This window comes from Hyla sarda, chromosome 2 (genome assembly GCF_029499605.1).
Source record: "Hyla sarda isolate aHylSar1 chromosome 2, aHylSar1.hap1, whole genome shotgun sequence".
In the NCBI taxonomy this organism is placed as follows: domain Eukaryota; kingdom Metazoa; phylum Chordata; class Amphibia; order Anura; family Hylidae; genus Hyla; species Hyla sarda.
The window spans coordinates 484,400,669-484,427,213 of NC_079190.1; the positions used below are offsets into that span (position 1 = coordinate 484,400,669).

Below are 26,545 nucleotides of genomic sequence, written 5' to 3' on the forward strand. Positions count from 1 at the left end.
CCCCCATTTTGTAACTTTTGTCATCTTCTGACCCCTATAACTTTTAATTTTTCCGCGTATGGGGCGGTATGAGGGCTCATTTTTTGAGCCGTGATTTGAAGTTTTTAGCGGTACCATTTTTGCATTGATAGGACTTATTGATCGCTTTTTATTCATTTTTTCATTATATAAAAAGTATAAATAATAATATTTATTAATATTTATAAAATAAATTTTAAAAAATGCGCGCACGCCATTGACCGTGCGGTTTAATTAATGATATATTTTTATAATTCAGACATTTCCGCACGTGGCGACACCACATATGTTTATTTTTATTTACACTGTTTTTTTTTTTTTTTTTTTAATGGGAAAAGAGGGGTGATTCAAACTTTTAATAGGGAAGGGGTTAAATGATCTTTATTCACTTTTTTTTCTCACTTTTTTTTGCAGTGTTATAGGTGGTATCTTTTACATTGATCAGTGGCTTCTCATAAGAAACCAGTGATCGATGATTCTGCCGCTTGACTGCTCATGCCTGGATCTCAGGCACTGAGCAGTCATTCGGCGATCGGACAGCGAGGAGGCAGGTAGGGATCCTCCCGTTGTCCTGTAAGCTGTTCGGGATGCCGCGATTTCACTGCGGCTATCCCGAACAACTCCCTGAGCTAACCGGCATGGTTTCACTTTCATTTTAGACGCGGCGTTCAACTTTGAACTCCACGTCCAAAGGGTTAATAGTGCGTGGCAGCGCGATTAATGCCGCGCGCTATTAGCCACAGGTCCCGGCCGTTGTTAGAGGCCGGGCCCGACTCGCGTTATAGATCGGGAGCCGACTCAGGGCGTACAGGTACGCCCTGGGTCCTTAACAGGTTAAAGGGGTATTCCAGGAAAAAACTTTTTTTTTTTTTAGATCAACTGGCTCCAGAAAGTTAAACAGATTTGTAAATGACTTCTATTAAAAAATCTTAATCCTTCCAATAATTATCAGCTGCTGAAGTTGAGTTGTTCTTATCTGTCTGGAAACAGTGCTCTCTGCTGACATCTCTGCTTGTTTGGGAACTGCGCAGAGCAGAATAGGTTTGCTATGGGGATTTGCTTCTACTCTGGACAGCTCCCGAGACACGTGTCAACAGAGATCACTTAGACAGAAAAGAACAACTCAACTTCAGCAGCTCATACTGAAAGGATTAAGTACTGAAAGGATTAAGATTTTTTTTAATAGAAGTAATTTACAAATCTGTTTAACTTTCTGGTTCTGGAGCCAGTTGATATATAAAAAAAAGTTTTTTTTCTGGAATACCCCTTTAATTACAGTTGGGTCTTGTAAGTAGTGATGAGCGGCAGGGGCCATATTCGAATTCGTGATATTTCGCAAATATATTGACGCTTATTCATCCTATGTTCGCGAAATTCGCATATTCTCTATGTTCGTTCACTTTTTTTTCCATGCAAAAATTTGCATACAAATTTGCATAAAGATTCACATGTGAAAAAAAAAACACAAAAAATGAATATCCCTCATTACGAATATATAGCACTATATTCAAAATATTCGCAAAATCGGGAAGTGCCGATATTGGCAATAAAAATTTGCATTACGGATATTCGTGCTCAACACTACTCATAAGGAGTCTGTATACAGCGAGAAGAGGCCTGAGTCTGTAAACAAATTGAGGTCTGGATCTGCATATATGGGAGGTCTAGTCTGGATTCTGTATACATGGAAGGTCTAGTCTGAGGTCTTTATATATGGGAGGGGTCTAGTCTGAATCTTTATGATGGGGGATCTGGTCTGAGAGTTCTTGCCTGGAGTCTGTATACATGGGAGGTCTAGTCTGAGGTATTTATATATGGGAGGGGTCTAGTCTGGGTCTGTATACATGAGGGGTCTAGTCTGGGTCTGCATTCAGGGGAATATGGTCTAAAGTCTGTATATGAGGGGGTCTAGTCTGAATCTGTATGATGGGGGATCTGGTCTGAGAGTTCTTGCCTGGAGTCTGTATACATGGGAGGTCTAGTCTGAGGTATTTATATATGGGAGGGGTCTAGTCTGGGTCTGTATACATGAGGGGTCTAGTCTGGGTCTGCATTCAGGGGGATATGGTCTAGAGTCTGTATATGAGGGGGTCTAGTCTGAATCTGTATGATGGTGGATCTGGTCTGAGAGTTCTTGCCTGGAGTCTGTATACATGGGAGGTCTAGTCTGGGGTCCATATACAAGGGGATCTGGTCTGGGGTCTGTATACTGTGGGGTATAGTCTGGGTCTGTATAATGGGGGATCTGGTCTAAGGTCTGTGCACAGAGGGCTCTAGACTCGGGTCTGTGGTGGCCTGGTGGCCTAGAGTCTGTATACATGGGGGTTCTGGTCTGGAGTCTGCATAAGGTGAGTTTATGCCCTGGGGTCTGTAAGGAGGGTTCTATAGCTTAAAGGGGTACTCTGCTACTCAGCGTTTGGAACAAACTGTTCCGAACACTGTAGACGGCTCCGGGATCTCGTGACATCATAGCCCCACCCATTCATGACGTCACATCCCTCCCCTCAATGCAAGTCTATGGGAGGGGGCGTGACGGATGTCACGCCCCCTCCCATAGACTTGCATTGAGGGGGTGGGGCATGACATCATGAGGGGCGTGGCTATGGGGTCATGACCTCCCGACGCCGGCTCCAGTATTCGGAAAACAGTTTGTTCCAAAAGCTGAGCAGCAGAGTACCCCTTTTAACATAATATTTATTTAAATGGAGTTGAGCTGCAATACCACGCACAACCTATGGAGAGGGGTGGCGCTATTTTCTGAAGAAAACAGCCATATTTTTCTCATCCTAATTATAGGTAAAAATGCAGCATTTATTTTAACTTGAAAGTCTCTCACAGCACATATCAGGATTTCTTTTCTCCTTGAAAGGAACAGTGCAGAATAGGCGGCTATTAATACATCGCAGTGGCTCAAAGTTATTCCCTGAACTCTGGGATAAGAAAATGAATTGAATTAAGGTCGTCTGCTTTAATCCCACAGGGGAGTTCACTCCATGCACTGGATCCTTTACTCTTTACTGAGTGGAAACTTACACAGAACGCAATACAATCCTCAGCGAGAGAGAGAAAAAAAAAATAATAAAAAATAGAAAAAAATAGTCCAATAATTACGGAGTCATAGAGAGTCCTAGAGTTATTAAATCATGATTAATGACCGCGAGGCCTAAGTCAAACTTCACGCTTAATATAATCAAATGTCACAATGTTACTCCGCAGATGGTTGTTAAAAAGAAGGTCATTTTATTAATCCTCTATAAGTAGTTCAGCACTTGGGTCATCCATTCCGGAGGCCTGATGGGCAACTGTGACTGCAGGAGGTACAGGTCCTTTAACCCCTTAAGGACCGAGGGTTTTTCCGTTTTTGCATTTTCGTTTTTTCCTCCTTGCCTTTAAAAAATCATAACTCTTTCAATTTTGCACCTAAAAATCCATATGAAGGCTTTTTTTTTTTTGCGCCACCAATTCTACTTTGTAATGACGTCAGTCATTTTGGCCAAAAATCTACGGCGAAACGGAAAAAAAAAATAATTGTGAGAAAAAAAATTGAAAAAAAACCCGCCGTTTTGTAACTTTTGGGGGCTTCCGTTTCTACGTAGTGCATTTTTCAAAAAAATGACACCTTATCATTATTCTGCAGATTCATACGATTAAAATGATACCCTACTTATATAGGTTTGATTTTGTCGCACTTCTGGAAAAAATCATAACTACATGCAGGAAAATTTATACGTTTAAAAATGTCATCTTCTGACCCCTATAACTTTTTTATTTTTCCACGTACAGGGCGGTATGAGGACTCATTTTTTGCGCCGTGATCTGAAGTTTTTATCGGTATGATTTTTGTTTTGATCGGACTTTTTGATCACTTTTTATTAATTTTTTAATGGTATAAAAAGTGACCAAAAATGCGCTTTTTTTGACTTTGGAATTTTTTTTGCGCGTACGCCATTGACCGTGCGGTTTAATTAATGATATATTTTTATAGTTCGGACATTTACGCACGTGGCGATACCACATATGTTTATTATTTTTTTTTTTTTACAATGTTTTTTTTTTTTTTATGGGAAAAGGGGGGTGATTCAAACTTTTATTAGGGAAGGGGTTAAATGACCTTTATTAACACTTTTTTTTTTTTTACTTTTTCTTTTGCGGTGTTATAGGTCCCATAGGGACCTATAACACTGCACACACTGATCATTGTTATCCCATATGGACCTATAACACTGCACACACTGATCATTGTTATCCCATAGGGACCTATAACACTGCACACACTGATCTCCTATGCTGATCACTGGCGTGTATTAACACGCCTGTGATCAGTGTTATCGGCGCTTGACTGCTCCTGCCTGGATCTCAGGCATGGAGCAGTCATTCGTCGATCGGACACCGAGGAGGCAGGTAAGAGCCCTCCCGGTGTCCTGTAAGCTGTTCGGGACGCCGCGATTTCACCGCGGCGGTCCCGAACAGCCCGACTGAGCAGCCGGGTCACTTTCACTTTCGAAGCGGCGGTCAGCTTTGACCGCCGCTTCTAAAGGGTTAATACCGCACATCGCCGCGATCGGCGATGTGTGGTATTAGCCGCGGGTCCCGGCCGTTGATGAGCGCCGGGACCGACGCAATATGATGCTTCATATCGCGGGAGCCGGCGCAGGACGTAAATATACGTCCTGCGGGGTTAAAGGGGTACTCCGGTAAATTAACTGGTGCCAGAAAGTTAAACAGATTTGTAAATGACTTCTATTAAAAAATCTTAATCCTTCCAGTACCTATTAGCTGCTGAATACTACAGTGGAAATTCTTTTCCGTTTGGAACACAGAGCTCTCTGCTGACATCATGAGCACAGTGCTCTCTGCTGACATCTCTGTCCATTTTAGGAAGTGTCCAGAGTAAAAGGAAATCCCCATAGCAAACATATGCTATTCTGGACAGTTCCTAAAATGGACAGAGATGTCAGCAGAGAGCACTGTGCTCATGATGTCAGCAGAGAGCTCTGTGTTCCAAACGGAAAAGAATTTCCGCTGTAGTATTCAGCAGCTAATAAGTACAGGAAGGATTAAGATTTTTTTAATAGAAGTCATTTACAAATCTGTTTAACTTTCTGGCACCAGTTGATTTAAAAAAAAAAAAAAGGTTTTCACCGGAGTACCCCTTTAAGGGGTACTCCACTGCCCCAGCGTTCGGAACATTTTGCTCCAAAAGCTGGGTGCGGGCTGCGGGGGTCACGATGTCACAGCCACGTACCCTCTCATAGACTTGCATTGAGAGGGCGTGGCTTGATGTCAGGACTCCCGCAGCCCGCACCCAGCTTTCAGAACAAAGTGTTCCGAACACTGGGGCAGTGGAGTACCCCTTTAAGAAATACATAAAACAGAGTTTTGGTCTGATACCTATTATTTGGTAGTGCCTTCAACCATCTTCATGGTAAGTTATAATGATAAGGCTGAGCGTAGAATTCCTTCTCCTGGAAGCTCATCCAGTGACTCCTACCATCTTTAAATGGGCGCTGTCACTTCAAAACCTTCAACATATCTCAAATGTTTTTAATCGGTTGGGTCTTAGTGCTGGGACCCCCATCACTCATTAGATACAGCCGGGGCGAAGCGCTTGGATAAGAGCTTTCCTTCCAGCTCAATGCGTTTTTGTCTTGCTGCAGAAGATTGTCTCCAGAATAAGCCTAGGGGCCTGTCGCAGAAAGACAGAGAAAAAACGCTCAACCGAATGGTTTTTCTGGTGGTGGGACGTTCGCTCATCTCTAGTGGGACTCTCAACACTGAGACCCTGACTGATCAAAAATGTTCACATAACTCTAGGTGGCAGGGACACTTTTTTAATTTAAAGGAAAACTGTCATATGTTTTCTCCTGCACTATCCACAGGTACCGATGGATAGTGCAGGAGACGCTGAACATTTTGAGTCTTACCTTGCCCGGATGCGCTGAGCCGTTCACCCGTTATAGCAGTTTTTCTGTATATTTAAATTAGCTGCTAACTGGCACGGGCGGGGTTACTGCCTTCATCTGGCACTGTGACGTAACCCCTGCCCGGCCCGCAGCACCGCCCGGCTAATGAATATTCATATAATGTCTTACACTCTCCTTTTCATCCCGGCCGATACTGCGCATGTGCGGGATTTCCTACTATACCCGGAAGCGGTCTTCAGCGCTGCTTCATTAGTCCGGAGTAAATCCCGCACATGCGCAGTATCGGCCAGGATGAGGAGAGTGTAAGACATTATATGAATATTCATTAGCCGGGCGGTGCTGCGGGCCGGGCGGCGGTTACGCCACAGTGCCAGATGAAGGCAGTAACCCCGCCCGTGCCGGTTAGCAGCTTATTTAAATATACAGAAAAACTGCTATAACGGGCGAACGGCGCAGCGCATCCGGGCAAGGTAAGACTCAAAATGTTCAGCGTCTCCCGCACTATCCACCGGTACCTGTGGATAGTGCGGGAGAAAATATCTGACTGTTTTCCTTTAACCCCTCCACCTTTGGAAGGATAGCCTCTCTGCGCCCCATTGGTTTCTCACTGATGACTATTTGGTTATCCTCTGCGCTATGCTTTGGTAGTTCTGGTTCTTTTGTTTTTCATTCGCTTTTATAGAGTCGATTTTAGTTGTAACCACCCTTCCATAAGCTTCACAAGTATATCCTGATATTATTCTCCCCCCTCCCCATAGTTGAAAGTAACTTTACTGTAGACTGTTGCTTACTTTGTACTTTACACTATTTAGACACTGCCTTTTTTGAGCCAACCCCCCCCCCCCCCCAAAAAAAAGCTTAAAATACGTGTTCAATAAATATATATTTTTGACACTAAAAGACTCCCACGTGTACCATGCCTTGCAATGTTGGGACACAGCAGAAAGTAGTGTGGCCTAAAATGCCTGAAGTAGGTCAGATTTATCAGTCAGCCTCAGCCACTGTAATAAGTGTGGAACATTTGAAGTTTGTCCATGTAATTAAACTAATTAAAGGGATATTCCAGGAAAAATCTTTATTTTATTTTTTTATGTTTTTTTTTTTTTATATATCAACTGGCTCCAGAAAGTTAAACAGATTTGTAAATTACTTCTATTAAATAAAACTTAATCCTTCCAATAATTATCAGCTGCTGAAGTAGAGTTGTTCTTGTCTGTCTGGCAACAGTGCTCTCTGCTGACATCTCTGCTTGTCTCGGGAACTGCACAGAGTAGAAGAGGATTGCTATGGGGATTTGCTTCTACTCTGGACAGTTCCTGAGACAGGTGTCATCAGAGAGCACTTAGACAGAAAAGAACAACTCAACTTCAGCAGCTAATAAGTACTGAAAGGATTAACATTTTTTAATAGAAGTACTTTACAAATCTGTTTAACTTTCTGGAGCCAGTTGATATATATAAAAAAGTTGGCCGGAGGAAGCACGGTGGTCCGTGCGAAACGGAGTCTGTTGCCAGTTTGTCCCCCCACTGCACGTCCTTACCCCCCAAGTTTGTGAGTATTTGTCTAAGCATTGCTGACGCAAATAAAGAAGAAGAGAATCGTGGTGAGTCTGCCGGTCTGATCTTTTGTCTTCATTCCATTATATCATCTGTGTCTCAGCTTTGACCAGAGCACCACCACACTCATTTACATTCATCCACCTATACCACATCGAGTCCACTAGTGAGAGCAGTACCGTGCCACTCGTGCTATCTTCTATAAAAAAGTTTTATAACCCCTTTAAACAATCTTTTATCCAAAGTGTCTTATTGTTGGGACCTCCAGTGATCAGCTGTGGAGAAACCTAGGTGTTTGATTTCCCAGCAGCACCACCATAGGGCAAACTAAGCATTACAGAGCACCTCAATGGGCTGCCTGTGTAATGCAGGATCGGACAGATCCATCCAGAACCCATTATAGCCACTCTCCATTGTGGCTTAAAGAAGAAGAACAATAAGATCTGTTGGTGACAGCAGAGAACCAGGACTGTCACTAACAATTAGTTGAAGTACTTGTGGTGTATGTTCATACTATTACCACTTCCAGTCTCAGCTGCCAAGGAAAGAGATGGCGGCTAAGACCAAACACTGGATGGTACAATATTGGTTTAGATTGGGGCAGGGGAATGGTGGCTGAGACACCTCCCTGGACACTGGATTAGATTATCGGTTTCGGTTGGTTGGGGCAGCAGGTTTGGAGATGGACTACTCTAGACTTTTTACTTTCTGGTTCGTGTTTTCTTTAAAGTTTTATCTCTTTTCTAAATACATTTAATAAATTGTTTTTAGTGCTGTTCGGTTGTTTTGTTCGGAAGATTTTTTTTATTTTTTTGGAAAATAATGTTTGTTCAAGGACATTTTATGTTTTTGTGTTTCACAGCAAGGCATCCTTGATAATCAAACTCTACGACCAAAAACCACGAGATGTCACACAAAATGATCAAAACAGCCAAGACACAGAACAACAAATGTACTTTGTATCCTTCATAACGCATTGCGGTTGCCTTGGATTGTGGCTAAAGTGACAGCATTTATCTAGTGATTTGTGTCCCTGGCTGTCCTATAACTACTTTTTTTAGGCTTGTTTTGCACCCAAAACCCCTTGAACCCCTGTGGTTAGGGTCAAAATTTAATATGCTGTAAAACCCTTTCTCATATTTTTCAGAACACTCATTTGTCAAGGAGACATGTGCATATTAATGGGGTCATCCCAAGAAATAAGCCACTTAATTTAGGGGACAAATGACCTCCGCTCTCGGGATAAGTGGGGGTCCATGTGGTGGACCCCTCACTGATCAGCTAGTTATCTCCTATCCAGTAGATAGTGGCTAACCTCTTTAAAGGAGCAATCACATGTTAGGGCATGTTAGGGCAAATTTACTAATGCTCCAAAAATAATTTTTACAAATAAAAACAACAAAAAAAAACGTCTAGCATATATGCCTTGTTTCACATTTTTTTGAAAAATGAAATGAACCGGCACTCACCACTTTCAGCATGATACCTGTGTCTGTTAGATTAGAGAAATTTGGTGGGGAACAGATGCATCGGCCTTCAGAGGCTATCGCCTCTTAGCACCCGATACGTCTGCTGGCCCCCAATTTGTTTAATGTAACAGACACGCATATCGTGCTGAAAGTGTTGAGTGCCGGTTTATTTCGTTTTTCTATCCAACACGTTGTTCAAAATATCTGCCTACTGAACCGGGCACCTCCATACCAGCTATATATAGTGGCCATTGTTTGAGATGCAACACTGCACACCAAAATTATGCAACATTTCGGCTTAAAGTAAGTCAGCTCCTTAGGTGGTTAAAGATGGGCGAAATGTATTAAACAGCCTGAGCCACTGAGATAAAGTTGGCACATTTTTAGACTGAAAAAATAAAAAATGTCCACTCACCCCTCCACTGTGATATTAGCTACCAAGTCTAAGTTTACACTTATAAATATTAGACAATTTTAATAAATGTGCTTCACAGTGATTTTTTATACATTGTGTGCTTTCTAGCTGTATATGTAAGTCAGACTGTATTTACAGGGAAAGCTGTGCAGACACAGTCATTCCTATTTTTTCTTTCTTTTTTTTTTAAGCATAGCCTCTTACCATTGTTGTAAAGAAGTAATGGTAATATTCGGTCATCATTCCCATGGAGAGGATCTGCCAAGAAAGAAAGTAGTCAGTGAGAAAGAGGAAATATCTTCACTTGCTCAGAACGGTGCAATGCTAGTAAGATTTCCTCTAGTCTGTGTCTCCTTAACATAAAATATTAGAGAATTGCATTACAGAGGTTTTCCTAGTAAAGTTATATATATATGTAGGGCAGGGGACAAACAAAACTGAGGCACAATGACGTCTTTTTGATGAATATAAGTTATGCCATGTAGCCCTGCTCAAAAAGGAAGGGAGCTTACCCCTCAGTGCCAACCACTGGAGGTAGCATCTCTGCAAACCAATAACTAAGGGCCTTTCCACTCTGAGTTATAGGCCGAGAGGAATTCTGGGTTCACATTCGCAGAATCGGCACCTACTTTGTGCAGAATTTTACAGCAAAAATGAGCATCGGCTCATTGATAAGTGGCATTACACTGGCAGAATCCGAATCGGCACCAAAAGTTCCACTGGAGAAGTGTCCGCAGAGTAGCAGAATCCCACTGAAAACAATGGGAGGCTTAGGCTGGGTTCACATCACGTTTTAGGCAATACGGGACCACATACAGCTGGGGGGAGCTAAAACCGGGTGCTCCTGTATTATGTGGCCCGTATGTAATGTATTTCAATGAGCTGACTGGAAGGAAACGCTGACTCCAGTTGGCTCATTTTTGCCCCATATGCGGTTTTCCCACCGGACGTAAAACCGTGGTCTACCACGGTTTTAGGTCCTGTGTGAAATCTGCATATGGGGCAAAAAAGAGCCAACCGGGGTCAGCGTTTCCTTCCAGTCAACTCATTGAAATACATTACATACGGGCCACATAATACAGGAGCACCCGGTTTTAGCTCCCCCCAGCTGTATGTGGTCCCGTATTGCCTAAAATGTGATGTGAACCCAGCTTTAGTGTTCAGTGGGGCATCGACCTCTGGGATCCTCTCTGATAGACAGAACTAATGGGGCTCACAGTGTTTATTATACTCTTTTTTTTTAAGAGTCGTCGTCCCCCCCCACCCCCACTTGCTGCCATGCAAGAACTCTTAGCCCCATATAACAATTTACGCTTCATTGGCACTGGCGGCCATGATTTCATAGATTAAAATGTTGCCCATTACTGAAGGCAAGCAGATACCTTGAAGTTACTTCCTTTTTTACATAAACGACTAAATGTATTAAACGATTAAATGTGGAAAAATGTAAGGTTATACACTTGGGCCGTAAAAACTAAATGTACAATGTGCTAAATAATAACACACTAGGTCAAACTTCGACCGAAAAAGACTCGGGGGTACTGGCTGCCAAGGCTAAAAAAGTCAAGGGATGTATCAAGAGAGGCAAGGACATAGTTTTGCCACTATATAAATCCACATATGGAGTATTGTGTCCAATTCTGGGCTCCTGTATATAAGAAGGATATAGCTGAACTGGAGAGGGTGCAGAGAAGGGCGACAAAGATAATTGATGGTATGAGAGGATTACGGGACCGAGACAGGTTATCAAGCTTGGGGTTATTTAGTTTGGAGAAAAGACGTCTTAGGGGGATCTGATCACAATGTACAAATATATGAATGGACAGTACAGAGATCTTTCTAGTGATCTTTTTATACCTAGGCCGGTAACCATGGCAACGGGGCATCATCTACATCTAGAGGAAAGAAGGTTTCACCATCATCACAGACAGAGATTCTTTACGGTAAGAGCAGTGAGACTATGGACTTCTCTGCCCCATCATGTGATGTCTGACTCAATAAACATGCTTAAGGGAGTCCTGGATGTTTTGAGTAATGTTATGGATACTAGATTTATGGGATAGAACATTGATCCAGGGATCTATTCTGATCGCCACATTGGGGTCGGGAAGGATTTTTTCCTCTGTCATGGGGCAATTGGCATCAGCCTTCCTCTGGATCAACACATTGCCTTTATTGCCTTCCTCTGGATCAACACAGTAGAGTTTTAGGCTGAATTCGATGGACTCTTGTCTTTTTTCAACCTTACAAATTATGTTACTATCAATTTCCATGGAAACAATATGCAAAATATCCGAGAAAGTTTCAGAACTTTTCTGTTTCAGAACTGTAGAAGCAGAAAAGCTCTATAGGGAAATCTGAAATTTGATATAAACCCCAAAAGAACGATAGCATGCACTCACTGTTGGAACTGCATCTACGAAGTAGATGCAGTTCCAGCAGTGAGAACATGCTATCGTTCTTTAGTGGTTGATATTATTTGATCCTTCATCTGGATTGCATGCACCCCGCAGGGGTCAGTAGCACATTGCCGGATCCTGGACCACGGCAGCCTATGTATATCCCAATTGTACTACTGGAGTGAGAGATATTGATAGGTGTGCTCTCCCCTAGTGGTTTCCTTTTATATTTATTGGTCAGATCTGAAATTTGGCTTAACCCCTTAAGGACCCGGGCTTTTTCCGTTTTTTCATTTTCAATTTTTCCTCCTTAACTTAAAAAAATCATAACTCTTAAAAATTTTCACCTAAAATTATATATAATGGCTTAATTTTTGCGTCACTAATTCTACTTTGTAATGGCATTAGTCATTTTACCCAAAAATCTACGGTGAAACGGGAAAAAAAATCAATGTGCGACAAAATTGATGAAAAAACACTATTTTGTAAGTTTTGGGGACTTCTGTTTTTACGCAGTACATTTTTTGTCAAAAATGATACCTTATCTTTATTCTGTAGGTCCATATGGTTAAAATGATACCCTACTTGTATAGGTTTGAATTTGTATCACTTCCGAAAAAAATCATGAATACATGCAGGAAAATTTATACGTTTAAAATGGTAATCTTTTGACCCCTATAACTTTTTTATTTTTCTGTGTTGAGGGCACTTTGAGGACTCATTTTTTGCGCCGTCATCTGAAGTTTTTAGCGGTATGATTTTTGTTCTGATCAGACTTTTTGATCACTTTTTATTCACTTTTTTGTTGTATAAAAAGTGATAAAAAATGCGCTATTTTGGACTTTGGAATTTTTTTTGCGCGTACGCCATTGAACGAGCGGTTTAAAAAGCAGTATATTTTTATAATTCGGACATTTCCGCAGGCGGCGATACCACATATGTTTATTTTTATTATTATTTACATAATGTTTTTTTTATTTTTGGAAATGCCGGGTGATTCAAACTTTTATTAGGGGAAGGGATAATTGAAAGGGTTAATGATTTTTTTACACTTTTCTTATGCAATATTATAGCTCCTATAGGGGGGGCTATAACATTGCATGCACTGATCTTTTACACTGATTGATCCATCTCCATAGGAATGGATCAATCAGGGTTTTCGGCGATTGAATGCTCAAGCCTGGATCTCAGGCTTGAAGCATTCATTCGGCGATCGGACAGCACAGGAGAAGGTAAGAAGACCTCCTCCTGTGCTGCAGCTGTTCGGGATGCCGCGATTATACCGCGGCGATCCCGAACAGCTCCCTGAGCTAGCCGGGCACTTTTACTTTCGTTTTTAGCCGCGCGGCTCAGCTTTGAGCGCGCGGCTAAAGGGTTAATATCGCGCGGCATCGCGATCAGTGCCGCGTGCTATTAGAGGCGGGTCCTGGCTTCACTATGATGCCGGGCCCGCCGCGATATGATGCGTTATATCGCAGGACCGGGACTCATGACGTATGCATACGTCATGGGTCCTTAAGAGGTTAAAGGGTTTATCCAGGAAAAAAACTTTTTTTTTATATATCAACTGGCTCCAGAAAGTTAAAACAGATTTGTAAATGACTTCTATAACAAATCTTAATCCTTTCAGTACTTATGAGCTTCTGAAGTTAAGGTTGTTCTTTTCTGTCTAAGTGCTCTGCGATGACACCTGTCTCGGGAAACGCCCAGTTTAGAAGAGGTTTGCTATGGGGATTTGCTTCTAAACTGGGCGTTTCCCGAGACAGGTGTCATCAGGGAGGACATAGACAAAAAAGAACAACCTTAACTTCAGAAGCTCATAAGTACTGAAAGGATTAAGATTTTTTTTAATAGAAGTAATTTACAAATCTGTTTAACTTTCTGGAGCCAGTTGATATATAAAAAAAAAAAAGTTTTTTCCTGGATAACCCCTTTAATCCTTTCAGTACTTATGAGCTGCTGAAGTTGAGTCGTTCTTTTCTAAGTGCTCTCTGATTACACGTGTCTCGAGAACTGTCCAGAGTAGAAGCAAATCCCCATAGCAAACCTCTTCTACTCTGAGATGTCAGTAGAGAGCACCGTTGCCAGACAGAAAAAAACAACTCAACTTCAGCAGCTGATAATTATTGAAAGGAATAAGATTTGTAAATAGAAGTAATTTACAAAGCTGTTTAACTTTCTGGAACCAGTTGATATATATATATAAAAAAAGTTGTTTTTTTCCTGGAATACCCCTTTAATTTTCAAATCTGTATCACAACTAGAAGACTCAGACCTAGTTCTACCCAGATGGCACCATAGGTGAATTGGCTAAAGGTTTCCACCAATCCATGATGTGGCCTTAGGATGGAAGCTGTCAATCACCCTTCATGCCCACACAATCCTAAAGTCATAAATATACAGCACCGGGTCCCAATACAGTACAGTTACGGCACAAGACGCTCAGTTCTTTTCTGGCGTATTCTGTTACATTTCGAAAAAGAAAAGTCGAAAAAAAAAAAAGTCTTCTCATCTAAATCATCGGACATAACGGAGTTAAACAATCCTTTAATAAGAGAATTAACGTGAAGATCTATTCAGCTTTGCAAATTATAGCGATGGTTTTGTTCCCTTAATTAAAGTGGCGGAGATGCCACGTTACCGCCTGTCAAAATAATTCCAGATAGAGAAGGGATATCCTTTTGAAATCACTGAGAGGAAAAGAATACACAATCTGATGAATCCCTCATTCCATAAAAAGAAGAAGGTCTGGGAGATGACTTCTGTGGAAGAACAAAAAAAATAAAAAAAATCACTAACAATGAACATAGCTTGAAATAGCTCGGGATGTAAACTGGCGCACCCCCTCCCTGGCGTGAATAGAGGCTGAAGATGAAACGTGGATTTTATTCCAGAAATGGAAGATATATATATATATTTTTTTTTTATAATTATTATTTTTATGTTTTGGACTAAATGAGGAGAAAATAGAACTTAAAGGGGTTATGCAGGAAAAAAATGTTTTTATACATCAACTGGCTCCAGAAAGTTAAACAGATTTGTAAATTAAGGTAGAAAAAACAGACATGGTCGCACATCTACATATTGTGTTTTTGATCTAATTGCTTCTCAGCATAAATTCAAAAACTAACAGGTTGTTAGTATACATTTTGATCAAAAGGTACAAGCCCACTCGCCACGTCAAGGCCACCTAATTTGAGTGGGTCCCTAACGTCCCTAGGATAAAATGGCGTAGCACTGGGCGGCGACCACCACCGCCGCAACACCAGTGCCTACGGGGGGAACAACCCACTGGCAGAGCGGCCCCAATGCCACTCAAACCAGTCCATGGTCGCACCTCCCCACAGACACGTTGCCACGGCAGCAACGGACGCCGCACAGCACCACACCAGTGTGAACCGGGTGGAAAAGCTCACTTACCTTGCTCTCCCAGTCAGACTGGGAGGCTGCTAGGAATGAAAAAGGCCCTTGTGTAGCTAATTACTACTTATATAGGGTTGAGCTGAGGGGGTGGGGCAGAGTGCAGACACATGTTCAAACAAAAAAAATATATATATATTTCTACCTGAATTCACACTGTGATTTCTTTCTTCCCCCTTTTTTTTTTTGAACATGTGCTGCACTCTTCCCCACCCCCTCAGCCCAACCCTATATAAGTAGTAATTAGCTACATAAGGGTCATTTCATTCCTAGTAGCCTCCCAGTCTGACTGGGAGAGCATGGTAAGTGAGCCATTGCACCTTGTTCACACTGGTGTGGTGCTGTGCGGTGTCCGTTACTGCCGTGGCGCCGTGTCTGCGGGGAGGCGCGGCCCATAGACTGGTTTGAGTGGCATTGGGGCCGCTCTGCCAGTGGGTCGTTCCCCCCCCCCCCCCGTGGATGCTGGTGTCGCGGCGGTGGTGGTCGCCGCCCAGTGCTGCGCCATTTTATGCTAGGGATGTTAGGGACCCACTCTGGATAGGTGGCCTTGACGTGGCGAGTGGGCTTGTACTTTTTGATCAAAAATGTATACTAACAACCTGTTAGTTTTTGATATTATGCTGAGAAGCAATCAGATCATTATACAAGATTGTAGATGTGCGCCATGTCTGTTTTCTACCTGAATTCACAGATTTGTAAATTACTTCTATTAAAAAAATCTTAATCCTTTCAGTACGTATGAGCTGCTGAAGTTGAGTTGTTCTTTTCTGTCTCTCTAAGTGCTCTCTGATGACACATGTCTCGGGAACTGTCCAGAGTAGAAGCAAATCCCCATAGCAAACCTCTTCTACTCAGTTCCCGAGACAAGCAGAGATGTCAGCAGAGAGCACTGTTGCCAGACAGAAAAGAACAACTCAACTTCAGCAGCTGATAATTATTGGAAGGATTAAGATTTTTTAATAGAAGTAATTTACAAATCTGTTTAACTTTCTGGAGCCAGTTGATATATAACATAAAAAAAATAAAAAATAAAGTTTTTTTCCTGGAATACCCCTTTAAAAAAAAATGCATTTAATACAGAACAGTGTTTTTTTCTGCAGTGCCTCCTCAGGGCAAATGAGGTATTACACTGTTCTTTTTGAAACTAATGGACCATCTATATCAGTGATCTCCAAACTGTGGACCTCCAGATGTTGCTAAACTACAATTCCTAGCATGTTGGCTGTCCGGGAATGCTAGGAGTTGTAGTTTAGCAAAATCTGGAGGTCCTCAATTTGGAGACCACTGTACTATAACAGTCCTTTATGTGTATTAAAGAGTTGGGGTCTCTGGGATTTTCAAAGCAAGGTCTTTCAATAATGGTTGACATACAGTTGCCTATAGGATGATACCTACCCCCTTTTTAGTCTCATATAACTAGGCCTATAACCATGGGCAGCATAGAACAGATACAGCCAGCGTGATGTCGGCACACTATGATTCACACTTAAGTTTTAAAAAGCCACCAGGACCCAGGTAAGTAGTCACAGGAGGCTGGTCCACACCTCACCAGCCCTTAGGCTAGGTACAGACTACAGAATTTCCGACAGAAATTCAGACGTAAAATTTCCGTCAGAAATTCCGCTTGCTAAAATGTCTAGTGTAGTGAATGGTTTTCCGTTCACAAATTCACACTTCAGAATTTGTGAAGCGGAAAATCCGCTTTGAAAATCCGCTAGAAAGGGGTTGCTCTTTCTTCAGGCGGAAATCCGTGTGGAACACATTGCAGTCTATAGGAGACTGCAGTGTCCGCGCGGTCCTAGCGCCGACTAATTCAGTCGGCGCAGGCGGAACTCGGAATCTTCGGGCGGAAATTTTCTGCCCGGAGATTCTGTAGTCTGAACCTAGCCTAAGTGTCATAAAGACGAGTGGAGACTTGTGGGCCATTGTTGCTCCACTGGGAATTCCATTTTTAAGAGGCTTTTCCTTCAAGTCAGTCTTTCACTCCAACTAGGAGTCTTGGAAACTGACTTGGAATGTGACTGGGAATGTATGCCAAGTCAGAAATCTCTCCTAAAGGAAAGATTACTCATCTGCAGACAGATTTTTAACAACCGAGGCACGAGCTTTCTATGACCCCAAAGTGCAAGAAAAAGTGCACACGTGTCCCACTTAAAAAAAGGGCACAAAGGATGCGGTCTATAGCAAGGTCCGTCTCCAACAGGAGAGAGCCCCCCCAAACAAACCTATCCTTCACCTCCAGGCCAAAAGATACATGTGGCCCCACCCTAAAGGGGTGTATTTAGCCCGAGTGCCAAGGGCAGCACCAGCTGTGCATACAGCCCTGCTTATGTGTCAGGAATGAAGGACACAGCAATTTTTTAAGGGGTACTCCAGGGCTTAGATATCTTATCCCCTATCCAAAGGATAGGGGATAAGATGCCTGATCGCGGGGGCCCCGCCGTTGGGGACCCCCGTGATCTTGCACGCTGCACCCCGTTTAACCCCTTAAGGATTTAGAGCATATGGATACGCCCTGGCTTTCTGGTACTTAAGGACCCAGGACATATCCATAGACCCGTGGGAATTTCTGTCCCCGCTGCGCGCAGGGCGGGGACCGGACCGGGTGCCTGCTGATATCGATCAGCAGGCACCCCGCGCAAATGCCCAGGGGGGTCATCAGACCCCCCCCCCCCCATGTCGGCGATCGGCGCAAATTGCAAGTGAATTCACACTGTGATTTGCGCCGATTCGGGTCTATGGTGACCCGATGACCCGGAATAGAAGGGGGATCGCGGGTGTCCATGACACCCACGATCCCCCTGAAGCGATAGAAGTGAGGTGGCAGGGGTGCCACCCCTCCTATCCCTGCTATTGGTCATCAAGACGCGATGACCAATAGCAGATCGGGTGCGGGGGGCTTTACTTTCGGTTTCCCCGTCCTGCCCACCCACAATAGGCGGGGCAGAACGGGGAAACGACACAGGACCAGCGCCGAAGTCCACTCACCCATCGGCGACGGCAGCGGGCGACGATCGACGGCGGCAGCGGGCGACGATCGACGGAAGAAGAGGACGGCGACGCAGCTCCGTGGATCCTACGGAAGCCGGTGAGTTGCTTAGCAACATCTGGAGGGCTACAGTCTGAGACCACTATAGAGTGGTCTCTAAACTGTAGCCCTTCAGATGTTGAAAAACTACAACTCCCAGCATGCCCAAAGAGCTGTTTAGGCATTCTGGGATTTGTAGTTTTGCAACAGCTGGAGAGCTACAGATTGAGACCACTGCACAATGATCTCTACACTGTCGCTCTCCAGATCTTGCAAAACTACAACTCCCAGTAGGCCCACATAGCAGTTTGCTGTCTGAGCATGCTGGTATTTGTAGTTTTGCAACATCTGGAGGTCCACAGTTTGGAGATCACTGTGCAGTGGTCTCTAAACTATAGCTCTCCAGATGTTGCAAAACTGCAAATCCCAGCATGCTCAGACAGCAAACTGCTATGTGGGCCTGCTGGGAGTTGTAGTTGTGTACCTCCAGCTGTTGCATAACTACATCTTCCAGCATGCCCTTCGGCGATCAGTACATGCTGGGAGTTGTAGTTTTGAAAAAGCTGGAGGCACACTGGTTGGAAAATACTGAGTTAGGTAACTGAAGGTTTTCCAACCAGTGTGCCTCTAGCTGTTGCAAAAGTACAACTCCCAGCATGCACAGTCTGTCAGTACATGCTGGGAGTTGTAGTTTTGAAACAGCTGGAGGTTTGTCCCCCCCCCCCCCCCCCATGTAAATGTACAGGGTACATTCACACGGGCAGGTTTACAGTTAGTTTTCTGCTTCAAGTTTGGGCTGAGGCAAATTTTTTGCCGCAGCACAAACTCCTAGCGGTAGACTCACTGTAAACGCCCGCCAGTGTGAACGTACTCTAAAAACACTACACTACACTAACACATAATAAAGAGTAAAACACTACATATACACCCCCTTACACTGTCCCCCCCCAATAAAAATGAAAAAAAAAAATCGTACGGCAGTGTTTCCAAAACGGAGCCTCCAGCTGTTGCAAAACAACAACTCCCAGCATTTCCGGACAGCCACTGACTGTCCAGGCATGCTGGGAGTTTAGCAACAGCTGGAGGCACCCTGTTTGGGAATCACTGGCATAGAATACCCCTATGTCCACCCCTATGCAATCCCTAATTTAGTCCTCAAATGCGCATGGCGCTCTCTCACTTCAGAGCCCTGTCGTATTTCAAGGAAACAGTTTACGGCCACATATGGGGTATTTCCGTACTCGGGAGAAATTGCACTACAAATTTGGGGGGCTTTTTTTCCTTTTACCCCTTATGAAAAGGAAAAGTTGGGGTCTACACCAGCCTGTTAGTGTAACATTTCTTTTATTTTTTAAACTAACATGCTGGTGTTGCCCCATACTTTTTATTTTCACATGCGGTAAAAGCAAAAAAAGACCCCCAAAATTTGTAATGCAATTTCTCCTGAGTACGGAAATACCCCAGATGTGGGCGTAAAATGTGTACATTTGAGGCCTAAATTGGTGATTTGCACAGGGGTGGCTGATTTTACAGCGGTTCTGACAAACACAAAAAAAGAAATACCCACAATGTGACCCCACTTTGGAAACTACACCCCTCACGGAACGTAACAAGGGGTATAGTGCGCGTTAACACCCCACAGGTGTTTGACAAAATAGTTGGATGGGAAAATGAGAAAAAAATTTTTTTTCGCTAAAATGCTGGTGTTACCCTATATTTTTCATTTTCACAAGGGAAAATAGGAAAAAAGCCCCCCAAAATTTGTAACCCCATTTCTTCTGAGTAAGAACATACCCCATATGTGCATGTAAAGTGCTCTACAGGCGAACTACAATGCTCAGAAGAGAGGGAGCGCCATTGGGATTTTGAAGAGAAAATTTGTCCGGAATTGAAGGCCACGTGTGTTTACAAAGCCCCCATAGTGCCAGAACAATGGACCCCCCCCCACATGTGACCCCATTTTGGAAACTACATTCCTCACGTAATGTAATAAGGGGTACAGTGAGCATTTATGCCCCACAGGTGTCAGACAGATTTTTGGAACAGTGATCCGTGAAAATGAAAAATTAAATTTTTCATTTGCACAGCCCACTGTTTCAAAGATCTGTCAAACGCCAGTGGGGTGTAAATACTCACTGCCCCACTTATTAAATTCTGTGAGGGGTGTAGTTTCCAAAATGGGGTCACATGTGCGGGGGTCGACTGTTCTGGCACCACGGGGGTCTTTGTAAACGCACATGCCCCCCGACTTCCATTCCAAACAAATTCTCTTTCAAAAAGCTCAATGGCGCTCCTCCTCTTCTGAGCATTGTAGTGTGCCAGCAGAGCACTGGATGTCAATGGGGTATATCCATACTCAGAAGAAATGGGGTTACAAATTTTGGTGGTCATTTTCTCCTATTACCCATTGTAAAAATTTAAAATTTGGGGAAAATACAGCATTTTAGTGAAAAAATAATATTTTTTCATTTACACATCCAACTTTTACAAAAAGTCGTGAAATACCTGTGAGGTGTTAAGGCTCACTGTACCCCTTGTTACGTTCCTTGAGGGGTGTAGTTTCCCAAATGGTATGCCATGTGATTTTTTTGTCTTGCTGTTCTGGCACCCTAGATGCTTCGTAAATGCGACATGCCCCCCAAACACCATTTCAGCAAAATTTGCTTTCCAAAAGCTAAATGTGACTCCTTCTCTTCTGAGCATTGTAGTTCGCTCGCAGAGCATTTTACGTCCTAACATGACGAACACTTGACATCCACATATGAGGTATTTCCTTACTCGAGAGAAATTGGGTTACAAATTTGGGGGGGATTTTTCATCTATTACCCCTTGTAAAAATTCAAAAACTGGGTCTACAAGAACATGTGAGTGTAAAAAATGAAGATTTTGAATTTTCTCCTTCACTTTGCTGCTATTCCTGTGAAACACCTAAAGGGTTAAAAAACTTTCTGAATGTCATTTTGAATACTTTGAGGGGTGCAGTTTTTATAATGGGGTCATTTATGGGGTATTTTTTTTAAATAAGAAAGCCCTTGAAATCCACTTCAAAACTGAAGTGGTCCCTGAAAAATTCCGATTTTGAAAATTTTGTGAAAAATTGGAAAATTGCTGCTATACTTTGAAGCCCTCTGGTGTCTTCCAAAAGTAAAAACATGTCAACTTTATGATGCAAATATAAAGTAGACATATTGTGTATGTGAATCAATATATAATTTATTTGGAATATCCATTTTCCTTATAAGCAGAGAGCTTCAAAGTAAAAAAAAAAAATGCAAAATGTTAAATTTTTTCATCAAATTTTGGAATTTTTCACCAAGAAATGATGCAAGTATTGACAAAATTTTACCACTAACATAAACTAGAATATGTCACGAAAAAACAATCTTGGAATCAGAATGAAAGGTAAAAGCATCCCAGAGTTATTAGTGCTTAAAGCGACAGTGGTCAGATGTGCAAAAAATGGCCGGGGTCCTTAAGGTATATTTGGGTTGAGCCCTTAAGGGGTTAAAATCGGTCCCTGGAGCGTGTTCGCTCCGGGTCTGATTACTGTCCATCACGGGGCCAGAGGGTTGTGACGTCAAGGCCCTGCCCCGTGTGACGTCACGCTCCGCCCCCCTCAATGCAAGCCTATGGGTGGGGGCGTGACGGCTGTCACGCCCCTCCCATAGGCTTGCATTGAGGGGGGCAGAGCGTGACGTCACACGGGACAGGGCCTTGACGTCACAACGCTCCTTTGGATAGGGGATAAGATGTCTAAGCGCCGGAGTACCCCTTTAATTTAGCTTTTTTCCTCCTCACCTTCTAATAGCTAAAGTGCTGTCAATTTTTCACCCACGGACCCATATGAGGCTTGTTTTTTGTCGTACTAATTGTACTTTGAAACAACATTACTCATTTTACTGCAAATTCTACGATGAAATAAAAAAAACAATTATTTGTAAGATGAAATTTAAAAAGAAAATTTTTGGGGGCCTTACATTTCTACCCAGTGCACTTTTTTTTTGTGAAAAATGACACGTTATCTTTATTCTGTGGGTCCATATGATTACAAGGATATCCAATTTATACAGATTTTGTTTTATTTTACTACTTTAAAAAAATTATACATTAATGTATGAAAACAACATTATATTTTATTAGTTCTGACATAAAAGCATGTGGCGTTACCACGTGTTTACGTTTATTTTTGTTTATATCATTTTATTTCAGAAATGGGAAAAGGGGGGGGGGTGATTCAAACTTTTATTAGGTAAGGGGCTTATTCACATTTATTACTATTTTTTAATCCCCATAGAAGACTATGACATGCAATCTTTCCATTGCATACAGTGAACAATGCTGCTCTATATCGGCACTCCATTACATTACTGCCTGCACCTTTGGAGCGCCAATTGGACAGACGGAAGATGTGTTGGTGACCTCCATCTAGGCCCATGATTTTATCGCAGTAATCCCGATCATCTCCTTGAGCTAGTCTGCATTGATTTTTACCACATTTGGACTGATAGGAGCCAGGAACCACTGAGTATGAAGCGCGCTCATATCGCAGGAGCAGGTGCAGGTGTGTCCTGTGTCCTTAAGAGGTTAAAGGGGTACTCCTCCCCTAGACATCTTATCCCCTATCGAAAGGATAGGGGATAAGATGTCAGATCGCGGGGGTCCTGCCGCTGGGGACCCCCGGGATCTCGGCTGCAGCACTCACCTGTTGCGGCTTCAGGAAATGCTGGAGGCTTCGGCTCCCGACCACGGTGACGGGAGATCGTGACGTCACGACCCCACCCCCGTGGGACGTGACGCCCCGCCCCCTCAATACAAGTCTATGGGAGGGGGCGTGACGGCTGTCACGTCACCATGGTCGGGAGGCGTTCGGATAAGAGCCTCCAGCGCTGCCGGAAGCTGCAACAGGTGAGTGCTGCAGCCGAGATCCCGGGGGTCCCCAGCGGCGGGACCTCCGCGAGCTGACATCTTTTCCCCCTATCCTTTGCATAGGGGATAAGATGTCTAGGGGCGGAGTACCCCTTTAAGTGTGGGCCTGTTTCACTTTCTACTTTCCAAGATATTTGACATTAAACCAATACTGACCTAGACAATAGAGATTGGCAACTTCATTCTGATTCTAGATTCTTAAATTTGCTCTGAACTTTCCAAAAATGACACTTTTGGGATCTGTTTCATGTGAATTCATTGGTGTTCTACGCCAAAAGCATAGGGCGTCACAGAAAATATGTATAGGAGCAGGGACTCTTGTCAAAGGCAGGAGTCCCTGCTGCTAAACACTGAGTTGCAAAGCATATACTGTGTGCCTTGTTACTCAGTAAACATCAGTAGCCACTCAGGATGCATTACCACTTACTACATTCTCTTGTCTGGGTGCTCTGTATCCAGCTCAGCAAATTTTAAAAGGGCATTCTCATAAGAAAAGTTATTCACTAGCGCAGTGGTCTTCAACCTGCGGACCTCCAGATGTTGCAAAACTACAACTCCCAGCATGCCCGGACAGCCGTTGGCTTGCATTCAAGGGGCGTTACCGTGACATCACGAGGGGGCGTGACCGACCCCGCATCATGAAAACACTATTCTATGCTGGCCAGTGGAGTACCCCTTTAACACTATGGTAATATCTAAAAATTAGAGATGAGCGAACTTACAGTAAATTCGATTTGTCATGAACTTCTCGGCTCGGCAGTTGATGACTTTTCCTGCATAAATTAGTTCCGCTTTCAGGTGCTCCCGTGGGCTGGAAAAGGTGGATACAGTCCTAGAAGACTCTTTCCTAGGACTGTATCCACCTTTTCCAGCCCACCGGAGCACCGGAAAGCTGAACTAATTTATGCAGGAAAAGTCAACAACCGCCGAGCCGAGAAGTTCGTGACGAATCGAATTTACTGTAAGTTCGCTCATCTCTACTCAAAATGTAATTAAGGAACATGTTCACACCCCCTCACAGCGTAGAAAGTCATCATAGAAAATGACTTCCCAAAGAGGAGGGGATCGGCGGACCCGAATCTTTATCATGGTGACTTTATGTGCAAGTTAGAAATGAATTTCCTCCCCGCCAGTAAATTATTTGGACATCTGTTCTTAATACTGGCGATGTTATGGCCATAAACTGAATATTTACTGCACGTTTCTGTCCCATTGGAGGTGTACTCCTCGAGCACACATTATCCTATGCCTGGAAGAGTAGGTGTAAATAATGCCGTCTGGGATGTTGGGCGACAGCAAGAAATAATTGGTTATTTTTGTAGCTTTTGTCTTTCTCTAGTTCTGTCTTTTCCACTTTCGGATGTTTTACAGTCATGGACAGAAATGTAATAATAAAAAACAAACCTAATACATAAGAACGAATAGAAGTTAGAGAACCATATACTAATAAAGTATTTCCATCTTAAATTAAAAAACAATTCTGAGCAATGACACACTTGAGATTCTGTGAAAAACTATTGAACAAATAAAGTAACTATTGACGTTAATAAAGAACGGTCTCACGCTCAAGATCGTCATCTATTAGACAGAGCTATAAGTGGGTGTCTTCCACTCCTGGAACATCTATTATTACACGATGCTGTGTAATACTTCATTTGCTCTAAGGTGGCGCTACAGGTAAATTGAACAGTTGCTACCGGTAAAAGGTGTACTCTGGAGGAAGTAAACTCATAGTCCATCAACCTATTTAATTGTCTAAATATCATTCATTAGCTATATAGAGCAGTTTCCCTTTGGTTGTCACTTAAATGCATGAAGTGAGGCAATGACATCATCCAGCCATCCATTCTGTCTCTGTCCAAATCCCTCTCTGAAAGCAGCCCCCACCCTCCTGAGAGACACAGACCACATGGTTTCTGCCCTGCACTGATGATTCATGCTCTCTTTAGTGCTGAGGTGTGTGCAGCCTTAGCAAACCAGACATTGAACATCTCTATGCTGCTTAGAGCAGGAGGGTGGGGGCTTCTCTCAGAGAGTGAGCTGGCAGTGATTGGAGGGAGATGTAGGAAAGGGGAGGGAATGATGGCAAAAAATATCAACCAGCCAGAGAAGACAACACGGGCGACGGGAGGCATGCATATAAGGCAGGATGTTTTACAGAGAACATATCAAGGTAGTGTGGTGGCTTTGGATCTTTTACATTTATGCAGGTGATAGATTCACAGTAGGATCTATTCATTTACATTGGCATATATCTTAAATAGGGGTATTCTGCTTTTTAAAACATATGGTGCTGGGGTGGCGGAAAACACTATACTTACCTAGCCATGGTCCCCCATAGCTCCCATCGCCTTTGTCTGGGTCCCCAACCGTTTCACTTCTAAGTGTTTCTAAGATACTAAGTGCAGGACTTGTCGGCTCACAAGGGTGTTTCGCCTCTGCCAGTGTTTGGCTGAGAGGGTGGGTCCTGCACCCAGCGATCATCTCTGAATCAGATAGAAGATGCCGGGGACATTGTGGTACGTTCTGATGTTTGTCCCACACATAACTGGAGAGTAGAAAATATCAAATTTCCTAAAACTAGCTTTCGGCCCATTCGATACCATTGGCTGTCGGATTAGAATCAGCTTGAATAGGTTCGGTCCGAATGGATGACACTCTGTGGGATCTTAGAACTGTATCCAACCATGTAACCATGTCAATTATCTAAGTCCCTCAACCTAACCGAACTCTTCTTCTAAGCGCTAAAAGGGTGGCCGCATTTTCAGCGATTCACCAGTGACAAATCCCAAAAGATTTACTGGATTCTTTTATGAAATTCAAAACAAAAGGTGGAGAGGGGGTTTCGTGTGCAAAATGGAAAACATTTTTTTGGGGGGCCCAGGTGAGATGGCTTAACCCCTTAAGGACCGGGCTTTTTCTGTTTTTCATTTTCAGTTTTTCCTCCTTAACTTTTAAATTTTCACCTAAAATTCTATATGATGGCTTTTTTTTGCGTCACTAATTCTACTTTGTAATGACATTAGTCATTTTACCCAAAAATCTACGGTGAAACAGGAAAAAAATCAATGTGCGACAAAATAGATGAAAAAAAACTATTTTGTAAGTTTTAGGGGCTTCCGTTTTTACGCAGTACATTTTTTTGGCAAAAATGACACCTTATCTTCATTCTGTAGGTCCATACAGTTAAAATGATACCCTACTTATATAGGTTTGATTTTGTATCACTTCAGAAAAAAATCTGGAATACATGCAGGAAATGTATACGTTTAAAATGGTCATGTTCTGACCCCTATAACTTTTTTGTTTTTCTGTGTTCAGGGCGCTATGAGGGCTCATTTTTTGCGCCGTGATCTGAAGTTTTCAGCGGTTCCATTTTTGTTCTGATCA

At 43.0% G+C, this 26,545-nt stretch overlaps 1 protein-coding gene across 8 annotated transcripts in view; it reads right to left on the reverse strand.

Annotated features, from left to right (window-relative positions):
• Window positions 1-26,545, reverse strand: part of GRIK1 (glutamate ionotropic receptor kainate type subunit 1) — a 512,490-nt gene that overhangs the window by 214,016 nt on the left and 271,929 nt on the right. For all 8 annotated transcript variants that reach the window (XR_008889112.1, XR_008889113.1, XM_056559535.1 and 5 more), the window contains exon 5: window positions 9,587-9,640. Coding sequence is in view for 6 of the 8 variants with exons in the window: in XM_056559535.1 (XP_056415510.1) it covers window positions 9,587-9,640 (54 nt within the window). In the remaining 2 variants the exon portion in view is untranslated. The remainder of the gene's footprint in view (window positions 1-9,586; window positions 9,641-26,545) is intronic.